The following is a 25,113-nucleotide window of genomic DNA, read 5'->3' as shown; positions in this document are numbered from 1 at the left end:
AACTGCTTGTTCATATTTTTCGATCATTTATCAATTGGGTAATGACTTATATTTTTATAAATTTGACTCTATATTTAAGAAAGAATCCTTTATTAGAGATACTTGCTGTAAAATTTCCTCCAACTTCCTGCTTTCTTTTGAATATTGCTATTTAAAAAAAATTGTTATTCTGAACTGGAAAACACCATCAAACATGAACATTGTCACTTTCATCTATAGAGAACAGAAAAAAGGATTGTTCATGAACCTATGAATTTCTATTACCTACATCTTACATTTTATATGTACCCAATATGTTATTTTCAAATTTCTGTTTATGTGTTTCTGAATTTCCTTCTGTTTTCTTCTGTGCATTTCTTAAAAACAAACAAACAAACAAACAAACAAACCACTGTAATGACCCTCTTATTTATTTATTTATTTTTTCTTTTGTAACCAAGATGTATCATTATGGAGCTCAAGATGTCCATGATCTAGTCATGCTTCCTACTAACTGGGAAGGAAGTAGGGATGAAATCCTCTCAGGACACTTTCTCTGACTACAGGGGCTGGCTCCTCTAATGTAATGCTCTCTTTGATTTGGTTTCTTGGGGTCTCTGGGAGCAGCCTTCGTTTCAGTTCAGTAATCACCACACCAGTAGCCAGGGGTAAAATTCCAAATCCTTTATTGTCTCTTTCAAAGTCTTGTCTCTTTTCCTGGGGCCCAGTTAGCTTTCTTAGAGGCCTCTCTCTCTCCTTGGTTCCGAGAGCTTGAGCTCTCACCTGTCTTCTCTGCCCTCTGAATCTCTCCAACTCCAAAGGTTTGTACTTCATCCTCCAGCCACCACAAAGGTGGACGATGGAATGAATCTGTCTCAGCCCCCAAGGGCTTCTAGTGAGCTTGTTTCTTCTGGCCTTGAGAGCTTCTAGTTTATATTCTCGTCACTGAGGATTAAATCAATGCTAAACTAGATTTAACCATTGTCTCCTCAATTCCATTTAGTCCCTTGTTTCAAGTTCTGGCCCATAACACTCTAATCCCTTCCTGACCTTCTCCTTGGGTGAAAGTCAAAGATAAATTGCAACCAGAGTTTCCAGAATGTCCTTTCAACTGGCCATTAGCAGTAGCATTGATTATGAAAGTTTAAGACTCTTTTAGACATACAGGAAGCATGAAATTTATCCAGTACTTACTAAGAGTAAAAGCTAAATAAATATCCTCTCACGTTTCTTTCTCCAGGTTGTTTCTTTGACCATCAATCTATGCATTGGGTCCTAGCTTATATACCAGGAAACATCAAATCTCCTCAGAACTTCCTATTTTATACACTCAGGAGTTAAAATCATATTTAAATAAAGACAAAGGAGAATGATTTTTTAAAAATCTGAGTCAAACTTAGCAAAAATATGACTGCAACAGTGAAATAGACACAAAGGAAAGAGGTCCAAATGTCCATCTGGATGTTTGGAGGAGGATAAAGAGGAAGAAGAAAGATGTCTTTCAGCTACTTGGCTTCAGGGTCAATGAAGAAAAGTCCAGTTACGAGGGCAAGCTTTTAGTCCACTATCTTAGCAGCAACCAGCTTTGCCTAGTGCACAGTGGCACTGGCGGTTCCATGGAGGCAACTTTCACCTTCTTTGGTTAATCTTCAGTACCTATTGTTGTTACTTCCTCTTCAATTTCAAGTTTTTTCTCATTCTAAAGAGAGAAGCAGAAAAGGAAAACTTCATTTCCCGAGGTATTTTGCCATCATTTACAATATTTGTCAAAGTCCACTTTCAGGTACCACTGTGATCTGCCTACTCAAGGCTTTAGCTACTCATCCCAATTATTAGCACCCTCTCCTTGAAATTATGTTATTCTAAATCTACTTCATACTTCCTTACTTGTGTACACATCTAACTTCCTCTGCTTTTTTCCCAACAGAAAACAAGCACCTTAAGGACAAGCATTATTTTATTTTTATCTTGATAGCTCCAATGCTTAGCCTGTGCCTGAACAAAACAGAATAAATATGTATTTGTTCAATCAAATTGAATTGTATGTAATTACACAAATGGCAAGTAATAATAGGAGTGAGTCTGCTTCCTAGTGAAATACTAGTATCATAGGGCTCATTTGGCATTCTCCTTTTAAGCTTTCTGTTGGAATGTAAAAGCTCCTGGAAGGCAGAGAGTGGAGGGAGGAAAGCAGGGAGAAAAGGAGGAAGTAAGGAAGGGAGGGGAGGGAGGAGGCTGGAGAAAGAAAGGGAGAGAAGGAGGGAGGAAGAAGAGAAGGAAGGGAGGAAAGGAGAGGGAAGAGGGAGGGCAGGGAGGGAGACAGGGTGGGAGGAAGAGAGGGAAAGAGGAATGGATGGAAGAAGGAGGGAAGGAAGTGTTCTACTGGGCACTGAAAAACTCTAGTTCATCTCTGTGGGATAACTTGCCAGTAGAAAATGTCCAGTGGATCCCTCTTAGCTTCTTAAAATCAAATGTAGCCACCTCTGGTATTTAAACCCTTCCCAATCTGGCTCCAATCCTTTCCTGCCTCTGTAATCCCCCCTCAGGAGCAATGTTCCACCTCCGTGACTTTGTGTAGGTTGTTCTCCAGGCCTGAATGGTATCCCCTCTTCACCTTCATCTATTAGAATCCCTACTTCCCTTCAGAACTCAGCTCAAGAGCAATCTCCCATGTGAAACTTTTCAAGATCTCCCCAGGTGTTAGACCCCCCCCAAAAAAAAAAGTTATCTTCTATGTGTTTTGTATTCGTTTATACATAGAAAGCTCGTTTCTCCCATAGGATGTAAACTCTCTTAGGATAACAACTCTCTTATGTTCATTATCACCAGCATCTATCATTGGTCCCTGACACATAACAAGCCTTTAGTAAATGACTGTTGATTAAATGACTTGCACGTTGTGATGCCCACCGGAAGAAAGCATTTTTGGAGCACTCCTGTCTTTGGAATGCAGTGGAAAACACCTTCATATTTTCTGAGGCAGCAGTTGCTTTTACACTCTTCGTGGCTAGAGCAGAGGCTTCCTTTCTCCTAGAAGAACACGTGGATTAGATTATAGGAACCTTGCTCCCTCCTCTGTTCTTAAAATTCTCTCCTCCCCACCCCCTGATAGTCCCCCAAAACTCGCCATTGCAAGTGGCAAGGTGAAGAGTTGAGGCGTTCCCATGGATTGCCCTTCTAAGCAGCTCTCCTAAGCTACAAGGTTCAGACCTACCTTTCTCCAAGGTATACACTGCATGAACATTGTCCTTGAGGCACAATATGACTGGAAGTCAGAACTGACGGGAATGCAACAGTTGCTCTGGCACTCAGAGGAGTGATGGCATGATTTTCCAAAAGGCTAAAGGAATAGGTTGGTTAGGTGTTCATCCTTCCCCAACTTTGACTGTCCCAGTCAAAATCAGGGTCCCCAAACAATTTAGGCCCAAGCAAGGAAAATGATTTAGCTGTTCGGTATTTTTCCTCAGAATTTCCACAACTGATTATAAAAGTCTCATCAGGTCAAAAAAAAGAACCATTCACATAGATATAAAAAAGCTGAGATAGTAACCCAACAACACACAGTATTTATGCCAAACATTCACAGCATTACACAAGTGAAGCAGGACACATAAACAAGTCAATATTGTCAATTAGCAAATCAATAAATCAACCAGCAAGCATTCATCAACATCTATTAGTGTGCACTGAGCACTGTGATAAGCCACAGACATACAAAAGAACAACAACAAAAAAAGGCAAAAGCACAGTCCCTGACCTCAAGGAGATTATATTCTAAACATGACAATAACTATATACATACAAGATAAAGAAATTGAATGTGATCTCTGGGGAAATCACTAGAAGTTTCCAGGTAAAGAATATCAATCAATTCCACATCACCAGGGGTACCTAGCTGGTGCAGTGGAGAGAGTATCCACTGAAGACCTGAATTCAAATCCAGCCTCAGATGTCTGACACTTACTAGCTGTGTGATCCTAGGCAAGTCACTTAACCCCAATTGCCTCCAAAAAATGTAATTAGCAAATATTTAACAAAATAAATAAAACACAACAGAAACACAGGTTCTCTAAGGGGAGGAATGTTTAATTTAATGACCCTGGTTTCTATCTGAATTTGACACCACTGTCTCACACACTGTTTTAAGTGATATACAGTGTCAGTATGTGTCAGAAGCAGGACTTGAACCAAGTCTGCTTAAATCTACTACAGCCATGCTGTCTTTCCATTATTAATAATCAATATCTTTTTTTACACATGTATAACTTATATCACATTGCTTACTGATCAGGTCAGATCAGATCAGATCATTCCGATAATCACTTACTGCTTCAGGGAGAAAGAAAGTGAGGAAAGAAAGAAAGGATATAATTTGAAACTCAAAACTTCAAAAAAACCCACAAATATTTAAAGATTTTTTTTTAGCATATAATTGGGGAAAATGAAAAATTATTTAAAATAATCAAGAACTTTAAAAAACCTTAAAGAGGAAACAAGAGAAGCAAGCTGGATTCCCCCTTTATCCTCCATCTTGCTTTCTAGGAGCAAGGCTTTTTAAACTTTTTCCACTCACAATATCTCTTCCCCAGAGAAATTTTTAGATGAACCCAGGTATATAGCTATATAAACAAGGTATACAAATCAAACATTTACTGCTAATCAATCATAATTTTGCCACACTCACATCCAGTTTAAAGACCCCAGATGAGGTATGAACCACAGTTTAAGCAGGAATGGGCTGATGCCCAAAGTTGGAGCCATCTCTCCTTCCCCGTTACCTGTCAACTGTTGCCCTTCACCCATCCAGAGACAAAGCCACAACCTACCTTCTTCCAGTCCTTACACTGCAAGAAAAGTGTCCTCCTGACACAGCGTTTCACCATTTTCTTGTCTAGGATGCAGCACTCACTGAAACATTCCAAGTGCTTCTGGCAAAGCTCCCCGATTCCCTGTAGAGACAAAGGAATATAGCTTCTGACTGGCTGGCACAGACTCCGATGTGGATGGATGAGCATCTTGGAGGATGGGACCGGTAAGGAGTGGATGGAGTTGTCTGTCAGGCAAGGATCAGCGTAGCTAAGATCCCATCATCCGAATGTTTACTCTTTGTTTCCCCAGCATGGCCTATGTCATCCCAACATACTGAGGGCTAGGGGAGAGGGTGATTTTGGCCCATGTTAATATGGGACTCCGTATCTATAAAGTCAGCACTGACTCAGTCCTTCTGCTTTTATTTTATCAGTGTGAGATACTGACAGGGTAAATTATTTTCTATAATATTATGTCTGAGGACCAGCCATTTTTCTATCCAAAATCTTACTGAATGTAAGCTTTCTCATCATCCTTTTTTGGCTTGGTCCACAGAGACCAAGTCATAAAAATCTCCTCCATAACTATTTAACTTGTAACTAATGTAAGGGATCCTATGAGACTGCAACTAATACTGTGGCCTGTTGTACAGCCTGCTCTAATGCATATCATTATTTGGGGCCCCACTTAAAATAATTAAATTTTCTCTTTACCTCCTCAACTGGGGCTCACATCATACCTAAATGTGAAATGTGGCTTGTCCAGAAGCCAAATAAGCCTACTTTTGTACCTCTTTGATCCCATGGGGGATTTAGAGTTAAAATCTTTTCTCCTACTGGTTGGGGAATAAATATTCCCTTCAAAGTCATCACTAGAAATGTAACGAACGATCGCTCTTTCTTTAGTTTCTGTGGGACAACTGACCATTGCATTTTGGGTACTTAATGTTCTATAATTCCCTCCACTTCCTGTTTATCATTTCCAAAACACTGGGGAGGACTCCATTATTGGGTTCATTCTCAGAATTAAATTTCCTGTAGACCACTGTAAATTTTCCATTTGTTTGCTTTTTTCCTGACCCCAGAGGGGAATCATATGAATTAATTATTTTCTGAATTACGTTTTCATGTACCAAGCTCTTCAAGATTTCATCAATTTCCTTATCTCTCCCTTTAATTCCACATGGAGGGATATTAACAACTTACTTTGGGGAGGACAGACAAGACTTTCTTGACCAATAACTAAATGCTAATTTCCAGAATCTAACAAAGGGCCAAATTTTTATTTAATCCATCCATTCTTATGATTGCTTCTCCTGGGACTGCAATACCATCGACGACTCTTGGGCATATCTATGATCTTTAATTTTCTGTATACTTCCTACCTGGGGTTTTTAGAGTGTCTGAACTCATTTATCCAAGACCGGTTTAGAGGTTTGTTTTGTTCTTTGGGGTCTGGCATTTGATTATTTGTGAACCAGTATCTAATCATTTAGATCTTTTTTTTTTTTTTTAGCTTTCCCCCCCAATCCCTCTCCCCCTAACACCTCCAGCTTCTTTTTGCCTGTTGTTTCCCCCCATTAGATTATAAGCTTCATGAAGCAGGGACTGTCTGTCTAGTTTGTCTCTATCCCCTGTGTATGATACAGTGCCTGAGTCGCAGTAAATGACTATTGATAACAGGGTCAGCATGGCACAGAATAGAGTAAATAGAGGATGTATTGATCAGCCTAAATCAGGAAGACCAATTTTCCTAAATTCAGATCTGGTTTCAGACACTAACTAGATGTGTGACCCATGGTCAAATCACTTCTGTTTACTTCAGTTTCCTCTTTTGTAAAATAAGCTAAAGAAGGAAATGGCAAATCACTATAGTATCTTTGTCAAGAAAACTCTAAATGGGATCATGAAAAGTTGGACATGGTTGAAATGACTAAATAACAGTGCCAGAATGTACTGTTCTCTACTTTTCTTATGCCAAATAAGTTCCCAAAAGATTGTGTCTCTGTCAGAACTTCACAAGGGGACCCCTATGAAAAGATTAGATCCTTTTCCAGTAAATTTAAGATACTAATTTAATCTTGGTTGATCTATACTTAAAGTTTTCAAAGAAGTAAAAATATTTCTATTGTTTCTTTGATTATGAGGGAAGAGGCCAGGTTTTGTTTTTTTTTTTTTTCTCTCTCAATCTCTCTTAATTCTTTTTTTTTTTTTTAATCTCTCTTAATTCTGACAATGATTTGCCACTAATAGATCTCTGCCTTAATATAAACTATTGTTGTTTTTTATGACACCATTTGGAGTTTTCTTGGAAAAGATACTGGAGTGTTGTGACATTTCCTTCTCTAGCTCATTTTACAGAGGAGGAAACTGAGGCAAATAGAGTTAAGTGACTTGCCCAGCATCATACAGATAGTGAGTTTCTGAGGCTAGGTTTGAACTCAGGAAGATGAGTTTTTTTGAACTTCAGACCCAGCATTCTATTCACTGTGCTGCCTACTTGTCCTATTAAGCCAGAGCTGCTCTCTAATAGGACCACATTCATTTCATGACCTAATTTGTCCCTGGCTATAATTCTCAGCATTGCCTTGATTCCTATTGTTTTGATCCCAAAAGGTCCATCAAACCTCGTTTAGTTTCCTATTCTACAGAGAAAGGGTATATTTCATTTCTGAGCTAGCATCCTCTCTTGCTCTTAGAGCTATCGCAAATCTACAATTTGGGGTCTTCCCAAGAAGGAATAAAATACAATTAGGTTACTATTCCAAAATGTTCTAGCCAATCTTCTCCTCTTATTTTCAATGTATTCTCTTAGTCTTTTTATATCCTGGGTTAAGTTCAGATATATCCATTCCACTTGAATTTCCCAAGACTTCACTGTATATTCATTAATATAGGGACTAAGCTATTGTCTCCTCAAAGCATGAAAAAATCCAATGCAGGAAAATATCTTCCATTAACCCTCTACCTTCCATTACTGTGGTTTTAATGGTTTGGACCAGTCCTTAATCCTTACTAATCATTTTAAAATTTTGAACCTCAGTATGATCTAATATAATGGACTTGGTACCTGATTGATAGACTCATTAACAAGGTGACATCTGGTTCTTTTTTCTTTTTCTTTCTTCATTTTTTTAAACAAAGTCTTTACAGATTTGACCCAACTTAGTTCTATTAGAGGTGCTACTTTCTGATCTAGTAAATATTTATTCTTCATCCTTAAAAATATTACAGATTGATACAGAACATAAGAACCACCATGCATCATTCATATTCTAGTATCTCCCCAGTCTATCCGCTTTCTAATCTACTGTCTATTCAGAGCTGCCAAGGTGCTATTCCTAGTTTTTTTTTTGTTTGTTTTTGTTTTTGTTTTTTTTCCTGAGGCAGGGGTTCAGTGACTTGCCCAGGGTCACACAGCTAGGAAGTGTTAAGTGTCTGAGACCAGATTTGAACTCGGGTCCTCCTGAATTCAAGGCTGGTGCTCTATCCGCTGCACCACCTACCTGCCCCCAAGATGCTATTCCTAAAACAGAAATGGGACCATGCTACTCCCCTCCTCAAAAAGTTTCAGTGGTTTTGCATTGCCTTTAGGATAAAACATAAACATGTCAAGATCATCATAATCTGGCTAGAGTCTGTCTTTCTAGGCTGGTTACACATCACTCTACCCTTTAACCAACTTCTTATTCCTTACCCATGATACTGTATCTTCCTAATTCCTTTGTATAGGTTATCCCTTAAACCTGGGATGCTCTTGTTCCTCACCTCTACGTCTTTTGCCTTTTTCCAGGTTCAGTTCAAGGGTCACCATCTACAAGAAGCCTTTTTCCCACTCAACAATCAATAGTGCCTCAAAGAATTCATCTCTCATTTCCTTCAAAGTATAATTCAGGTAAGAACAAATTCCCATCTAATAGAAACCTATTAAACCCTCATATCTTCTAGGGAATTCTGAGGTAGTTTCTCTTTCTCAAACTACAGATATCAAAACAGAATCAGATTTCTAGATTGCATGATCAACAAAATGGAGGACTAGACCCCAAAGTGTCTTAGATCTCTCTAAAATAGAAATGATGTACCAAGCGTAAAGCTATTTTAGCTAACTTCAGGTCTAGGACCATTCACATGTGGGGACTCAGGAGCCACAGTGGTAATAGGAGTATATTCTGATAGAAGACTTTTGTCATAGTTATGTGGTTGTAGCCATGGCTTGCTTCCCTGAAAAATGCCAAATCTGTTTTTGTGGGCACAGGGTGGGAGGATGAATGAGCTTTAAAGGGTGTATGGGTCCTATATTACTACCCATGTAGGGTAAGCCAATACCACATCTGGACTATCCTACGAGGACTCATCTAGCATTCCTTTGCATTGACAGGGACCCATTGAAAAGAATTTTTACTTGAGAATCCTTGGCTATTTTCGCTTGACAGAGGGGAAAAAAAATCAAAATTGTAAAAGTGTTCCAAAATTTTAAAAATAGTTTCCCAAAAATTTAACATTTTAGTCCACAACTACTCTGAAGGACTTATGAAAAATCCTATCCACATCCAGAGAAAGAACTGATTGTGTCTGAATACAGATTAAAGCATACTCCCCCTCCCCTTCCCCTCTTTCTTCCTCTCCCTCCATCTCTTTTTTACTTTATTTTCCTTGAGGGTTATTTTTTAAGGGGAGTAAATCTATGTGTTCTTTCACAACATGACTTTTATGGAAATGTTTTGCATATCTTCACATATACTTTCTTAATGGGAGCTGGAAGTAGTGATAAAGAAGAAAATCTAGAACTCGAAGTTTTAAAAACAAATATTAAAATCTATTTTAGAGGCAGCTAGGTGGCGAAATGGTTAGAGTACCAGTCCTGAAGGCAGGAGGACCTGAGTTCAAATCTGCTCTCAGACACTTTAGCACTTCCTAGCTGTGTGACCCTATGCAAGTCACTTAACCCCAATTGCCTCAGCAAAAAAACAAAAAACAAATACTCCCTTTCTGAGCAAAATATTTTTTTTTAATGTAATATGTTTTAAAGTTTTCAAAAAAATTTTTTTAAATCGAAGTTTTCCAGTGTGTTTTTCCTCTTTCAATCAAAATAGTTCCTGTTATGTAACTGTGATTAATTGAACATTTAAGAATTAATTTGTGGATTTACTGTAGATTTACTGTACCTATTATAGTATGTAGAGTAATATTAGAGATGGTGATTTTGTTTAAAGCACTGATGTTTTGCAAAATAAATAGACCCACATAGAAAGTTAGTCAAGGGAATGCCAGTTGGCTTGAGAAATAAAGATACTGAGGTTATTTTATGAGGTGGGAGCCTCAGAAGAAAGAGCAAAGGATATTTCCATTCTGATATATCCATTGTTCTTTCTGAGCATCCCATTTTGGGAGCTGGACCCACAGAAAGGAGAGGGAGGCTCCATACAAGGCATTTCCACCTCCGTTATGAACCCAAGAGAGAAATGGGTCAATTCTGGGGTGGAAAGAAATCCCTTAAAGGAATTCAGAAATAGTATAAGTCTCACCTTGTGATATTTCATAGAACCTCCGGACAGTAAGAAGGAGGTCAGTAGCAGCTTCAAGATGGCCACCTTTGTGAATGGACCCAGCAACATCCCTGGGAGAAAATAAGTATTAGAGCTGATTAGGTCACTTAATACATTCATTTTTCTCCACTGTTTAACATTGGATAAATTTGCTTTTCAAATTTATATGAAATTTCTCTTTCACATACTAAAATCCTTTTCCCCATGCACTTGCTATATCCCATGAGATTCCTTCCGAGTCCTCAGAGTTTTCAAAATGTGATTTTCCTTCATTCTGGATCATTTACTGGGCCTCTGATTAAATCAGTTCCTGATGACCACTGTTTTAATCCCTTCTCATCTGACCTCATTCTCTTACTCTTGTTTTCTGAACTAAGAATGTAAGCTCTCTTAGGGCAGAGATTTTTTTTTTTTTTTTTTTTTTGGTCTTTGTTTCTTCAGTGCCTGACCTGGGACAGACACTAACAAATAATGATAAACATTCAAATTCCAGGCTCTATGCTAAATCCTTTTTTTTTTTTTTTTTTTTTTTTTTTTTTTTTATATATATATATATATATATATTTTATAATATTATCCCTTGTATTCATTTTTCCAAATTACCCCCCCTCCCTTTATTCCCTCCCCCCGACGACAGGCAATACCATACATTTTACATGTGTTACAATATAGTCTAAGTACAATACATGTGTGCGAATATCATTTTCTTGTTGCACAATAAACATTAGAATCCGAAGGTACATGCAACCTGGGCAGACAGATATTAGTGCTAACAATTTACATTCACTTCCCAGTGTTTCTTCTCTGGGTGTAGCTACCTCTGTCCATCATTGATCAACTGGAAGTGAGTTGGATCTTCTTTATGTTGAAGATTTCCACTTCCATCAGAATACATCCTCATACAGTATTGTTGTTGAAGTGTACAGTGATCTTCTGGTTCTGCTCATTTCACTCAGCATCAGTTGATTTAAGTCTCTCCAGGCCTCTCTGTATTCCTCCTGCTGGTCATTTCTTACAGAGCAATAATATTCCATAACCTTCATATACCATAATTTACCCAACCATTCTCCAACTGATGGACATCCATTCATCTTCCAGTTTCTAGCTACAACAAAAAGAGCTGCCACAAACATTTTGGCACATATATGTCTCTTTCCGCTCTTTAGTATTTCTTTGGGATATAATCCCAGTAGTAGCGCTGCTGGGTCAAAGGGTATGCACAGTTTGATAACTTTTTGGGCATAATTCCAGATTGCTCTCCAGAATGGCTGGATTCTTTCACAACTCCACCAGCAATGTATTAGTGTCCCAATTTCCCCACATCCCCTCCAACATTTGTCATTATTTGTTCCTGTCATCTTAGCCAATCTGACAGGTGTGTAGTGGTATCTCAGAGTGGTCTTAATTTGCATTTCTCTGATCAGTAGTGATTTGTCTATGCTAAATCCTGCAAATCCCAAGCCCCAAAATGAAATCCCCTGCCCTCCAACAAATTTGCATTCTAGAGAGAGGAGGGTACTTGTCCATATATAAGTCAGTATAAGTAACATGGAAAGAAAATTAGTGATTGAAAGGACAGGCTTAACAACTGGGGGCACTTGAGCTAAACTTTAAAAGCAGCAAGAAATTCTAAGAGTCAGAAAGGAAGAAGGACATTCTGGTCATGGAAGACACTGGGCACAGGCCTGGAGAAGGTATGCATGAAGACGGGCAAATAAACCACTTAGCACATAAAGAGGAAGAATGGGTAATCAGCTTGAAAGTGTAGCTGGAGTCTGTGAACAGTCATATTTTATCCTAAAGGAATAAGGAAACCTCTGGAACTTTTCTTTTCTTTTCTTTTTTTGGCCAGGATTAAGTGACTTGCCCAGGGTCACACAGCTGGGAAGTGTTAAGTGTCTGAGACCAAATGAACTCAGATCCTCCTGACTTCAGGGCTGGTGCTCTATACACTGCGCCACCAAGTTGCCCCCCCCCCTCGCGCTCTGGAACTTTTCAAGCAGGAAAATATCATGATCAGAATTATACATTAGTTATATCACTTTGGCTGTTGTGGAGGGATTTAATGAATTGAAGTGATCTGAATTATTCCTATATTTTGGGCTCTGTAATTCTCTATCCCCTTTATTCATCCAAAGCAAATCTGTGTACCCACAAAGGAACTCAAGATAAAAATCAATCACAAACCATTCTCTCAACTGGGAGGCCACGTGGGGCAGGGGCAGAGCAGCTGGTACCTTCCAGGACATAGAAATTTCTCTTTCCTAATGTTTTTTGGTGCTTTCTGGAGACTTATGGGCCATATGAGCAACAAGATAGAACACTAAATATTTTCTCTAATTCCTCAGAACCTCTCAGACCTTTCCAAAACCAAAATTATGTGCCAAAGATAAAGTAATTTCAGTCAACTCCATGGTCTAAGATACCCAGAATCCAAAAGAAGGCAGAAAGAGAAATCCTGATGTTTTTATTTATGAAATTCTTTTTCTTGATTAGAAATTCTAGTTGTATATGGATGCTCTGAAGTCACATGCTTGTTGCTTTAAACAATAATAACAAATGCCATCTCAGTTTGGAAAGTTACAGACACTATTGGAAGAGACAGATTCTGAAATTAAGAATATTTGAAATGCCATTCAGAGCAGCAAAATAGCAAAGTAGTGCACAGAGGACCAGGGCTAAAGTCAGAAAGACCTAAGTTCAAATCTAGCCTCAGACACTTACTAGCTGGATGACTTTGGGTAAGTCATTTAACCCTGTTTGTCTTCATTTTTTTCATCTGTAAATGGCAACTATTCCAGTATCTTTGCTAGGAAAACCCCAAACAAGGCCATACAGAGTTAGACATGATTGACACAATTCAACATCACCAAAATGTTACACTCATGGAATAACCAATGTTAGAGGGTTTGCTGGATTCAGAAACTTAACTTAAAGTTATTATTACAATTTGCTTGATGCCTAACATCTTTTAACTTTTACTTTTTCATAATTGATATTTACTATTTTTATATTTTCAGTTACATATAAAATAATTTTACATATGTTTTTAACTTTGAGCTCCAGATTCTCTCCCTTCCTTCCCAGCTCCCACCCCCATTAAGAAGGCACATGTGAAGTTATGTAAAACATTTTCATAAGTCATGTTGTAAAAGCAACATAGATCTCCTTCTTCCCCAATTTTTTTTCAAGAAAAATAAAGTTAAAGAAAAAGAGTATTCTTCAATCAGTATTTAAACACAACCAGTTCTTTCTCTGCATGTGCATTTTTCATCAAAGTCATTCACAGATCCAAACATTCTGGAGAGCAATTTGGAACTATGCTCAAAAAATTATCAAATTGTGCATACCCTGTGACTCAGCAGTGTTTCTACTGGGCTTATACCCCAAAGAAATTTTAAAGGAGGGAAAGAGACCCACATGTGCAAAAATGTTTGTGGCAGCCCTTTTTGTAGTGGCAAGAAACTGGTAACTGAGTGGATGCCCATCCATTGGAGAATGGCTGAATAAATTGTGGTCTATGAATATTATGGAATATTATTGTTCTGTAAGGAACGACCAGCAGGATGATTTCAGAAAGGCCTGGAGAGACTTACATGAACTGACGCTGAGTGAAACGAGAACATTGTACATGGCAACAAAATTATGATGATCAATTCTGATGGACGTGGCTCTTTCTAACAATGAGATGATTTAAACCAGTTCCAATTGTTCAGAGATGGAGAGAGCCATCTACACCCAGAAAAAAGACTGGGGGAACTGAGTATGGTTCACAACATAGCATTTTCTGTTTGCTTGCGTTTTGTTTGCTTTCTTTGTTTTTTTTTTCCTTGATTCAATTTTTCTTGTGCAGAAAGATAACTGTATAAATATGTATACATATATTGGATTAACATATATTTTAATACATTTAACATGTATTGGATTACTTGCCATCTAGGGAAGAGGGTGGGGGGAAAGAGGGGATAATTTGGAACAGAAGGTTTTGAAAGGATCAATATTGAAAAATTATCCATGCATATGTTTTGTAAATAAAAAGCTTTAATCAAAAAACAAAGTCATTCATAGTTGATCATCCTATAACATTGCTATTGCTTTGTACACAGTACATTTCACTTTGCTTGAGTTCATGGAAGATTTTCTAGATTTTTCTGAGAGCATCCTGCTCATCATTTGGCACAGAACTATAATATTCCATCATAATCACATACCACAATTTATTTAGCCATTCCCTGATTGATGGGCATCCCCTCAATTTCCAATTCTTTGCCTTGAGAGGAGAACTGCTATAAATACTTTTGTATAATAGGTCCTTTTCCTTTTTGAAAAAAATCTTGTCAGGTATTCACATTGAATAGTGGTATTGATTAGTCAAAGGATATTCATGATTTCATAGTCGTGTGACCCTGGGCAAGTCACTTAACCCCAGCCTCAGGGAAAAAAAAGGGGAGGGGAATGATTTCATAGTCTTTTGGGCATAGTTCATATCTTTTTAATCATTTATCAATTAGGGAATGATAATACCTAATATCTTAACATAGATAATATGATAACATATTATATATAATATAATAATAATATCTTCACATATCTTTACATCAGAATGTAAAACAGTTTTTGCATCTCACATTTTGCCTCTGCACAGCACTATCTAACCAACTACTCCTGGGATTGGGTCTGTTAGTAAAATGGCAAGGTTTGAGCTGGCTGCCCTCTTGTTGGTGACCAAAGCCTCCAAAAGCACTATTGTCTTTGGTATAGTTGCCCCTTGTCTACTCCCTTCCATATTTCCATTTTACCCTGAGTTCATCTCACATTCACAGTTAGGATTGTTAATTGTGTATTTTCCAATTTGTGTCCTCACTACTTTTTCCTCTCTGTGATTTCCCCTTCACAAAGAACACACACACACACACACACACACACACACACACACACACACACACACACACACAGAGGTACACACCCAAGAATGTATTCAATTCTCCTTTGTCTGGTTCAGATAAGAGTGAGTAAATGTGATACCCGCTTCCCCCACTCCTTTCCTAATCTTAAGCGAGCAAGCATTCTGGATAGAAAGTAGCCAGACAACCAATGAAACTGGGAGAACCATCACAGTTGTCAGAGGTCCAACCAGAAACCAGAGCTGGTGGCAGCTTTAGTCAGTTCCCAGGAGGAGTCAGAGAAGCCAAACGACCTGTGTGACATGGCCAGCAACAGACTGACCCATCAGCCGAGACATCACATTCTGCAAGGATCCAGCCCGGTGAGTAAGGCTTTTGTTGAGAAGGTATTACAAGAATATCACAAAATATGTAACCAAGACAACTCGCTTCCTTAATACTGCAGGGCCCTAAGGTGCCTTTTCTTCTCATGGTGTCCTCATGTGACTCCCTTGGATACTCTCTCTGGGGCAAGTCAATCAGCTAGGTTACTTTGTACTGTTTCTCTCTTCTCCAAAACTCAACTAGACTCCTCAGGGCTGGTTTTCTCTCCACTCTGAAAATGGACTCCTAAAGTTAGTCCTATCTTTATTTCCCACCTGGCTACATTGCTCTCAAGTTTGCCAATATACGCCCATACCAGGTATATCTCCCCTCCCTTTCTTTTTAGCTTTCTTTTGTATGTTGTTATTCCTCCACTAGATTATAATAAGTTCCTTAAGGGCAAGAGCTTTCTTTCTTTTTTGTATCACCAAAGGTTTGGTTTTTGTTGTTGTTTGTCCTTCATTCTCTTTTTTAAAATTATTATTACAGCTTTATATTTTCAAAATATTTGCATACTTTTCAGCATTCAATCCTTGCAAAAACTCATGTTCCAAAAATTTTTTCCTTTCCTCCCCCCTTCCCCTCTCCCTAGATGGCAAGTAATCAAATATATTAAACATGTGTAATTAATTCTTCTTAACATATTCCCACAATCATCATGTTGCACAAAAAAAAAAAAATCAAATCAAAAATGGCCTTCGTATTTGAAGAGGATCATGACATCAGAAAGATGATGCCCTAATTTGTAAGTGAATTGGATTTAAGTGAAGGAGGGCTGTGCAAGATCACCTGCCTCACTTTCCCTTCCAGAACCATCTGATATAAATCAGGACTGGGCATAGTCCTGGATACAATGGGAGACTTGCTTTTTTAAGCTAAGATCTTCAAGAGGTCTCAATATGTCTGAGATTGTACCCATTCAGTGATTAAAGCTAGGTAGCAATTGAGGCAAATAATCTCCTCTTTCACCTAGTTAAAAAGAAAAAAAAAAAAAAGAAAAAAGAAAAACACCAAATAAATAAAAAGAAATCTGGAAGGAGAAGATCCTCAGGATTTCTGGCCAAAAGAGAAATGATTGCTATTTACATTTAGTCTTAGTAGGTGCCATTACTGATGGAGTGGGGAGAAGAGAAAAATCCCCTCCTCATCCACTTAAGCACAAAAGAAGTAAAGGCAAAACATAAAAATCAATTCCTTTTCAAGAGCTGAGTCCATCCTCTGTTACTGATTCTTTTCTCTACTTCCAGAGAAAACACACCTGGCTCTTTAGATAGCCTGAAAGAAAGGAGATTGAAACTTTGCAGGTGTCACTCCTTTTCCCCTTCCACCATGGTGCTGAGGGCATGGACATAGGCTAGTGAACTCTCTCTCAGCAAAGAGGCTGAGGAAGTTGGGAAGAACAATGGCCATGTTCTGACCAGTAATGGGGGAGAAGCCCTAAAGTGAATAACAGAAGATATGGAAAAAAAAAATAAGCTAAAACACCAGAATTGTTAAAGAGAAAATGCTTGGTACAAGCCCAGAGCACAAGTAAATACATCAAAGGAGAAGATTCTAAAATAAAATTCTAAGTAAATACCAAGTTTTCAAAAAGAATATCAAGTTTTCTTAATAAATACTATAAGAAAAAGGAAAGCAAGCCAATACTTGATAACATACGATCTTAGGGACTCTCAAACTAATGTAGAACAACAATAAGAAATCCTAGAATTTTTAAAAGGAGAGATGAAATCCCTAAAAAAGAAATTAAAGCAGCTAGGTGACACAGTGGATAGAGTACTGGGCCTGAAGTCAGAAAGTCTTATTTTCCTAAATTCAAATTCAGCCCCAGACACTCACTGTACTATATAGCCCTGGGCAAGTAACTTAACCCCATTTGCCTCAGTTCCCTCATCTGTAAAATGAGATAAAAAAAGAAATGGCAAACCGCTCCAGTGTTTGCCAAGAAAACTCCAAGAGGGTTCACAAAGAATCGGACATGGTTGAAATGACTGAACAACAAGAAAGAATAAAAATTAAAAATTAGGAAAAAATGTAGGTCACAACCTAGAGTTCCCAATTCAAATTTGAACACTCAATTAAGAGATTAGAAAAATGTGAATTCACAACAGAGAATTTCTCTAAAAACATGAGATGAATAGATTTGGGAAACAAAAAACAGAGTAAAGGAAATTTTGGTGAAAAGAAAATAAACAAAATAAAACAAAAGGCAACAATGTTAAAAGAAAATGAACTTTATACAAGCCAAAGGAATTGAGCTCAAAGACAGGATACATAGAAACAAGTTGAGGATCATCGGTTTCCCAGAACATAACAAATACTCAAATTTGAACACTTTAATGCAGTAAATAATACATGAAAACTTCCCAGAATTTCAAATACAGAAAATAAAGCACTTCTCAAAATAATCCAGAGATTACCGTAATGAAAAAACCTGAAGACTCTAAGACTCATAGTATGAAATTTAATTTGAATGACAAAATAAATTTTGACCAGGTGAAAAGACCTTTACACATAAAAGAGAAGAAATTCTCATGACACAAGATTATTCCATGCCCTTTTGAAACTGTAAAAGAGAATGGAATACTATAGTCGGAAAAGCCAATGCTTAAAGTACCACCCAAAATAATATATCCTGCAAACGTGAGCCTAATAATCATACAAAAATAATTAATAAAAGAGAAACAACTGAAGTATTCCTGTAAAAACAAGCAAACAGATATGAACAGAATATTCAACTTGCAAATACCCCAAATAATGGACACACACACACACACACACACACACACACACACACACATGAAAAATAAGTACAAGTAGCATCCCAAGCATAGGAAACAACCTGCAGGAATGTGCTGGAGCCAGCTTAGACTAGAGATAATTATTGAATTTTGGGTGTGAACATTTATACCTGTGAAATTGCAAATGCTATAAATAAGGATTAGATTTATTGTTATCTTAATAATCTAGATTTAAGAAAGTGATTGGGAAAATGTTACTAAAGCAATTTAAAATTACAAATGTTGAACAGGACACTCCCCTGCTCCCTCCAAAGAGCCAGTCATTCTTACATGAACTGATGCTGAGTGAAATGAGCAGAACCAGAAGATCACTATACACTTCAACAACATTATTGTATGCGGATGTATTCTGATGGAAGTGGAAATCTTCAACATAAAGAAGATCCAACTCACTTCCAGTTGATCAATGATGTACAGAAATAACTACACCCAGAGAAGGAACACTGGGAAGTGAATGTAAATTGTTGGCACTACTGTCTGTCTACCCAGGTTACTTATACCTTCGGAATCCAATACTTAATGTGCAACAAGAAAATGGTATTTACACACATATATTGTATCTAGGTTATACTGTAACACATGTAAAATGTATGGGATTGCCTGTCATCTAGGGGAGGGAGTAGAGGGAAGGAGGGGAAAATTTGGAAAAATGATTACAAGGGATAATGTTATAAAAAATTACTCATGCATATGTACTGTCAAAAATGTATAATTATAAAATTAAAAAAATAAAAATTAAAAACAAAAACAAAAACAAAAACAAAGAGCCAATCATTAAATGCTTTGCACCATACTACTAGCTTGACAGGCTATCATAAAAGTATAGAAATGGGAAAGAGAGTGGCATATAAGAAATGTGAAGCCCAATTTGACTGGTGTTTAGAACGTAGGAAAGAGGAAGAAGGGGGGGAAGGAAGGAAGGGAGGAAGGAGAGAGGGAGGAAGGAAATAAAGGAGGAAGGGAGGAAGGAAAGAGAAGAAAGGAAAAGTGAAGTAAGCAAGATTCTTCAAACTCTTTCTTGAGGCCAAGCTGGGTTGGCATTAGAATTGTTTGTTTTGGATGTTCCTTTCATGGATTTTGCTATAGTTGTGTACCGCTAGGTACTGTTTTCCTAGTTCTGCTTACTTTACCCTGCATCAATTTCCATGTCTTCCGGGGGTGACTAGGTGGTGCAATGGATAGAGCACCAGCCTTGAATTCAGGAGGACCTGAGTTCAAATCTGGTCTCAGACACTTAACACTTCCTAGCTGTGTGACTCTGGGCAAGTCACTTAACCCCAGCCTCAAGAAAGAAAAAAAAAATTTCCATGTCTTCCCATACTTCTTTGTAGTCTTTGTATAGACCACTTCTTGCAGATCAATAATATTCCATCACATTCACATACCACAATTTTTAGCTGTTCATCAATCACTGAACATTGATCTCAGAGTCTTAAGTCTAACTCTGTCATAATAGCTGGCATTTATACCAGACTTTAAAGTTTATAAAGCACTTTTTATAAATTATCTCATTTGGTCCTCACAACTATCCTGGGAGGTAGGTGCTATATTATCCCCATTTTACAGATGAGAAAACTGACATCAAGGGAAGCTAAGTGATTTGCCCAGCATCACACATACCATGTGTCTGAAGCCAAATAAGGACATCCAGTCCGGCACTCTATATACTATACGGTATATGACCAAGAAAAGTTTGTCCCCAGAAAAAGGAACTTCTCTGAGTAGATGGGGATAAGGGATGGAGAGAGAGACATCTTGAGCAAGGGCTCTTTCCAGCCTTTCAATATCATGCCTTGGAAGCAGCTGCCAACAGGATGAGCAGTTTGGAGGACGTTGACGTGCATGAAAACAAGCAGATCAGAAGCTGGAACCTCAGACCTTGGCTCTGGTTTCTGCTGGCATGAGTGGTGGGCGCTCCAGCTGAGAGACATGGACAGAGTCTGCCATAAGTAAATGTGGTCATAATAGGCAGGGAGAGAGAGCTGAGGAGGAGGGAGAGAGAAACGTGTGGAGCTGGAAGGAGCTATTTCTTGACAAAGTTAGATTTGCAAAGGTGTAACCTGCACCTGTGATATGCCTGAACTTGTACCCTTGCCATACTTTGTTATCTTTTCTGGAAGTGCTGAGGAGGTGGAGGGTGGGGACATGATCATTTAGGGACAGAGAGAGAAGTATGTATTGAATTCCTAGGGATCATACTCCTAGAATAGGCAGAGCACTACACAAGAGTAAGAGGCAACATGGGCGGAGGAGGAGAAGATGATCTGGACCCTGGTACCCTAAAGGGATTTTCCCTCACATTTTTCTTACCCCCTGATAAAGACTTCTAACCTGCCCATTTAGCATACATGGACCAGAGCACAGCTAGAGTCAAACTAGAGTTTTCTGTCTGTTGTTTGAGAAAAACCAGTGGGCTTTTAAAAAATGATATTTTATTCCCCCCTCCAATTACATGGAAAAACAATTAAAAATAATATATTTTAAAAGGTTTTGAGTTCCAAATTCTATCCCTCCTTCTCTCCTGTCCTTGAGATGGTAAGCAATGTAATATAGGTTATACATGTGCAATCATGTAAAGCATGTCTATATTAGTCATTTTGTGCAAGAAGAAGAAAGAAAAAGAGGAAAGAGAGAAAAAGAGAGAGAAAAAAAGAGAAAGAAAGAAGGGGAGAGAGAGAGGGAAGAAGAAAGGAAGGAAGGGAAAAATAGTATGCTTCAATCTATATTCAGGCACCAGTTCTTTGGCTATGAATAGCATTTTTTATCATGAGTCCTGTGGGACTGTCTTGGATAATTGTATTGCTAAGAATAATCAAGCCATTGTTCTTCATCGTACAATTTTGGTGTTACTGTGTACAGCATTCTCCTGGTGCTGTTCATTTCACTTTGTATCAGTTTTTTCCAGGTTTTTCTGAAATCATCCTACTTATTTCTTATACCACAATAATATTCCGTTTCAATCATATGCCACAACTTGTTTAGCCATTTCCCAATTGATAAGCATCCCCTCGATTTCCATTATTAGACACCACAAAAAGAGTTGCTTTAAATATTTTTGACCAAATCCTTCCCCCTTTCCCCCTTTTTTTATCTCTTTGAGATACAAACTGGGGCAGCTAGATGGTGCAGTGGATAGAGCACCAGCCCTGAATTCAGGAGGACCTGAGTTCAAATCACCTGGTGATGATGGAAACCACAGGAAAGCCTGACAAGTGTCAAAATGGAAAGGAAAAAGAGGGCCAAGAGCTCATTCTTGGGAGATAATTGACTTTATGGGGTCAAGAAAAGAACAAGGAGCCCCACAAAAGAGGTGGAAGAATGGGACAGTTCAAGAAGAAGAAAATGAGAGAGAACAGCAAGCCTCTGCATAGTACTCTACATGCATTATATCATTTGATCCTCACAATAATCCTAAAGGAAAGGTGCTGTCACTTTAATGAGGATAATATAAGGAAATTGAAGATGAGCCCCCTCTCTCCTTTCCTCCATCTTTCTCTTTATCCGTCCTTCATTCCTTTTCTCTCCTTCCCTCTTTCTATCTCTATCTCTCCTTTTCTTCCCTCCCTTCTCTCCCTCCTCCTTTCCATCTCACCATTCCTTCTCTCCTCCCTCCCATTATTCCTTTCACTTTCTCTCTCACCTGTAACTGAGGACAAAACCCTAGTTTGCTCTCACAAGAAGCACACCATCAAAGAGACTCCAAGAATCCTCCATACCAGTAGCTGGGGCAGAATCTTTTCCAGGACCCACAGGATCCTTTTGGCTTCTTTAATCAAACAGAAAGCTCTCTGGGGGAAATTGTATTTAGAGGTTCAGTGTGATCACCCTCCCTCTCTGCCTCACCGCTTGGCAACCGTGACTTTCTCAAGCAGTACACTTTGGAGGATGGGAGTGGAACTGGCTCATTGGTAGGGGTCAGAGGACCCTGCAGGGACCAAGGATGTCTGGCAGTAGCAGAGCAGGGATGGAATTGTATGATTCAAGGCTCAAGAGAGATTTCCTGGAGTTCCAATCTTCTAATAAGGATTTATCCTTTTGTTTGTTTGTTTGATGGCAATAACGGAACCCAATAAGGGAAGACAAAGAGGGAGAGAAAGACAGAAGATATACAGAGACATCAGAAAAAGAGAGGAGAGGGAGAGGGAAAAGGAAAGGAAAAGGAACAGAATATAATCTCCTTTTGAAAGTAGAGATTGTTTCATTCTTTGTTTTTGTGTCCCCACTGCCTCGAACAGAGCCTGAAATCTACTTAATAAAGATTTATTTAGAGGGAAGAAGAAAGAGGAGGGAGGAAGCAGAGAAAGGAAAAGGGGCGGGAAAGGGAGGAAGGCTCTAGAGAGAAGGGAAAGAAGTTGGAGGCAGGGGTAAAGAGAGGAAGAGAGAGGTTATAATTCAATTAAGACTTGCAAGTCTGGGGAAATCCAAGAGATCTGGAGAGACCTTTATGAAATAATGCAAAAAAAAAAAAAAAAAAAAAAAAAAAAAAAAAAAAAAAAAGCAAAAGCAGAGGAATAGAAGGGCTAATTACAACCAGAAGAAAAATTTAATGGGAACTTAGAAGGAAGCACAGAATTTGTGCCATGATACTTTATGCACTGAAAATGATTGATAGGAACATAAGGAGATATTAAGGCAAATTTAACATACATAACATTAAAATACAAATTTAACATTTGTATTGATGTTCAATGAGGTTTTAATAAAATATTTTTTTAAAAAAGTTTTTAAGCAAGAGAGACCAAGAGGCAGAAAAGGGGAAAATATATATATATATGTATATATATATATATATATATATATATATATATATATATATATATATATATATATATATATATGGGAAAGGAAGGAAAAAAGAAAAAAAGAAGGGGGAGAGAAAGGAAGACTGAAAGAGATGAAGAAAAAGGATTTTTGAGAAAGGATAGAAAATGGAGAAGAAAGCAGAGAAAGAAAGTGGGAAAAAAAAAAAAAAAACAAAGGAAAAGTCTGTCTTTTAACTCTCCACGTGCCCTGGGAACCTCTTGAAATCTGCCACAGAAACTGAAAGCGTTTTATCATCCTTGCCTTCCCGGGGAAATATCTGTGGGATAAGCTGTATTTTGTTAAACAGCCCTGACCACGACCTTAGCCACTTTGATACTCTTTATTCCCTCTCCAAGCTTTTGTGTTCCCTCACTCCTCAAAGGTCCTTCCTCTTCCCACTCATCTCTGAAAAACAGTTTCTTTTCAAGCTCAGTTATCATTTTATATAGGAAGAGTTTTCCGAACTCCCCCACCTGCGGGTGCCTCCCGGCCAAAATTACTTTATATCTATTTTGTATATATCTACATGTGTACATGTTGTCCTCTCCTACCCAAATAAATAAATAAATAAACTCCCGAGGAGCCCTCCCGGGAGGCAGCACCTCGAAGGAGCCCGGCATACAGTAGGTGCAGCATAAATGCTCGATAATAGAATGGCAGCCAATAATGAACGAACATAGTTATGTTCCCCCAAATGTAAGCCCCTCTAGGGCAGAGTCATATCCCCAGAAACCTTACACATACTAGGCGTTTTACTACCCTTAGTTCTTGCTGCACGGGGTCGCTGGAGGAACCGTGTACCTGTGCTTTGGATTGGACAGTTTACCACTCCCCACCCCCCGTGGCCCTAGGGCTCTGGGTAATCCGGTCTTGTCTATTTTACAGACAAGGAAACAGAGGCATGTATTAGACCTGAGACCAGAGGGGGATCTTAGGAGATGGAGACCCTGGAGGTCCTGAAAGCGTACGGAAGATAACACTGAGACACAAGGGCACCGGCCGGGCCGCCCCGGGGAGCAGAAGGCACGGCCGGGTAGCCCGCCTTTGCGTCCCAGGACGCAGCCTTGGGGGCTCTTCAGGGGTCCTCCCAGGGCGCACCGGCCTTTTCTCAGCGGCCTCTCCCGGTCTCTCTAGTTTCCCTTCTCGGCCCAAGGGTGGGGAGTGGGGCTAGGTCGGAGCCTGAGGAATCTGCGGGCTTTTCTCTCCCCACTTTAGCTCTAGGGCCGAGGAGCCCTAGAAGGCTCGAGGGGAAGCCTCGGGCGGTGGCACCCTGCCCGGATCCTGCTCCGACCCCGGCCGCCGCTCTCGGACGCAAGATTGGACAGGCTGAGGAGGCGCCGGCCACTTTTCCGTTTGTCTGCCTTGCTGCTGAGACTTGCGTCTCCCATCCCCAGCGTCATGGAAGTTCTCTCGCCAGTCCCCAAGCCAGCGCACGCAGCGGGGCGCAAGCAGGCCCCCCCTCTGACCTGCCGCGGCGGCGGCGGGGGGCTGCCTTCCCACAGCCGGAACGGGCGCGGACGCCTCCCTCTGGGTCCCCCGCTCCTAGGGCCGGCGCCGCCGGGGCTCCGCGGGATCCTCCCCGGACGTTTCAGGGCGCACCGCTCGGTCAGCCTCGAGCCTGGACGCCTCCGAAGTAAAAGGGGGAGAGAGCGTGAGCCTTGCGCACAAGCCCCATCCCGCAGTCCGCCCCGTGGCCAAAGGCGCCTTACCTGCTTTACCTAACACGGGGAGGCCGGCGCGTCTCCGAGGTACCCAGCGCGTCTCTCCCCCGACTCCCAACTGCAGAGCGCGCAGCTTGGCCAGGGGTGGGGGGGCGGGGACCACAGAGGGAGGCGACCCGGGTGTAGGGCGGTGGCTGGCCGGGAGGGGGCGTGGCTGCCACCCGCATCTCCGGTCCCCCATCCCCGCC

General features: G+C 39.6%; 1 protein-coding gene across 1 annotated transcript; it reads right to left on the bottom strand.

The window, feature by feature from the left end:
• Positions 1–73: 73 nt before the first annotated feature.
• Positions 74–25,106, bottom strand: LRCOL1 (leucine rich colipase like 1). Its single transcript, XM_074271813.1, has 6 exons — positions 24,914–25,106; positions 10,313–10,404; positions 4,806–4,928; positions 3,194–3,319; positions 2,890–3,009; positions 74–1,678 (listed from the first exon to the last, which is right to left on the bottom strand). Exons 1-6 carry the CDS (start codon positions 25,104–25,106, stop codon positions 1,622–1,624), a joined length of 711 nt encoding a protein of 236 aa, XP_074127914.1. The 3' UTR covers positions 74–1,621.
• Between the last annotated feature and the right edge of the window lie 7 nt (positions 25,107–25,113).

This window comes from Sminthopsis crassicaudata, chromosome 1, assembly GCF_048593235.1.
Source record: "Sminthopsis crassicaudata isolate SCR6 chromosome 1, ASM4859323v1, whole genome shotgun sequence".
Lineage (NCBI taxonomy): Eukaryota > Metazoa > Chordata > Mammalia > Dasyuromorphia > Dasyuridae > Sminthopsis > Sminthopsis crassicaudata.
This window is presented reverse-complemented; position numbering and strand designations above follow the sequence as displayed.

Excerpts from the sequence above, each read along its gene's own strand:
- LRCOL1 (XM_074271813.1), bottom strand. The coding sequence starts at position 25,106 with ATGGGGGACCGGAGATGCGGGTGGCAGCCACGCCCCCTCCCGGCCAGC. Across the intron at positions 10,405-24,913 it reads CCCCGTGTTAGGTAAAGCAG|GGATGTTGCTGGGTCCATTC; the intron begins GTAAGGCGCCTT and ends ATTTTCTCCCAG. Across the intron at positions 3,320-4,805 it reads AGTGTAAGGACTGGAAGAAG|CCTTTTGGAAAATCATGCCA; the intron begins GTAGGTTGTGGC and ends CTATTCCTTTAG.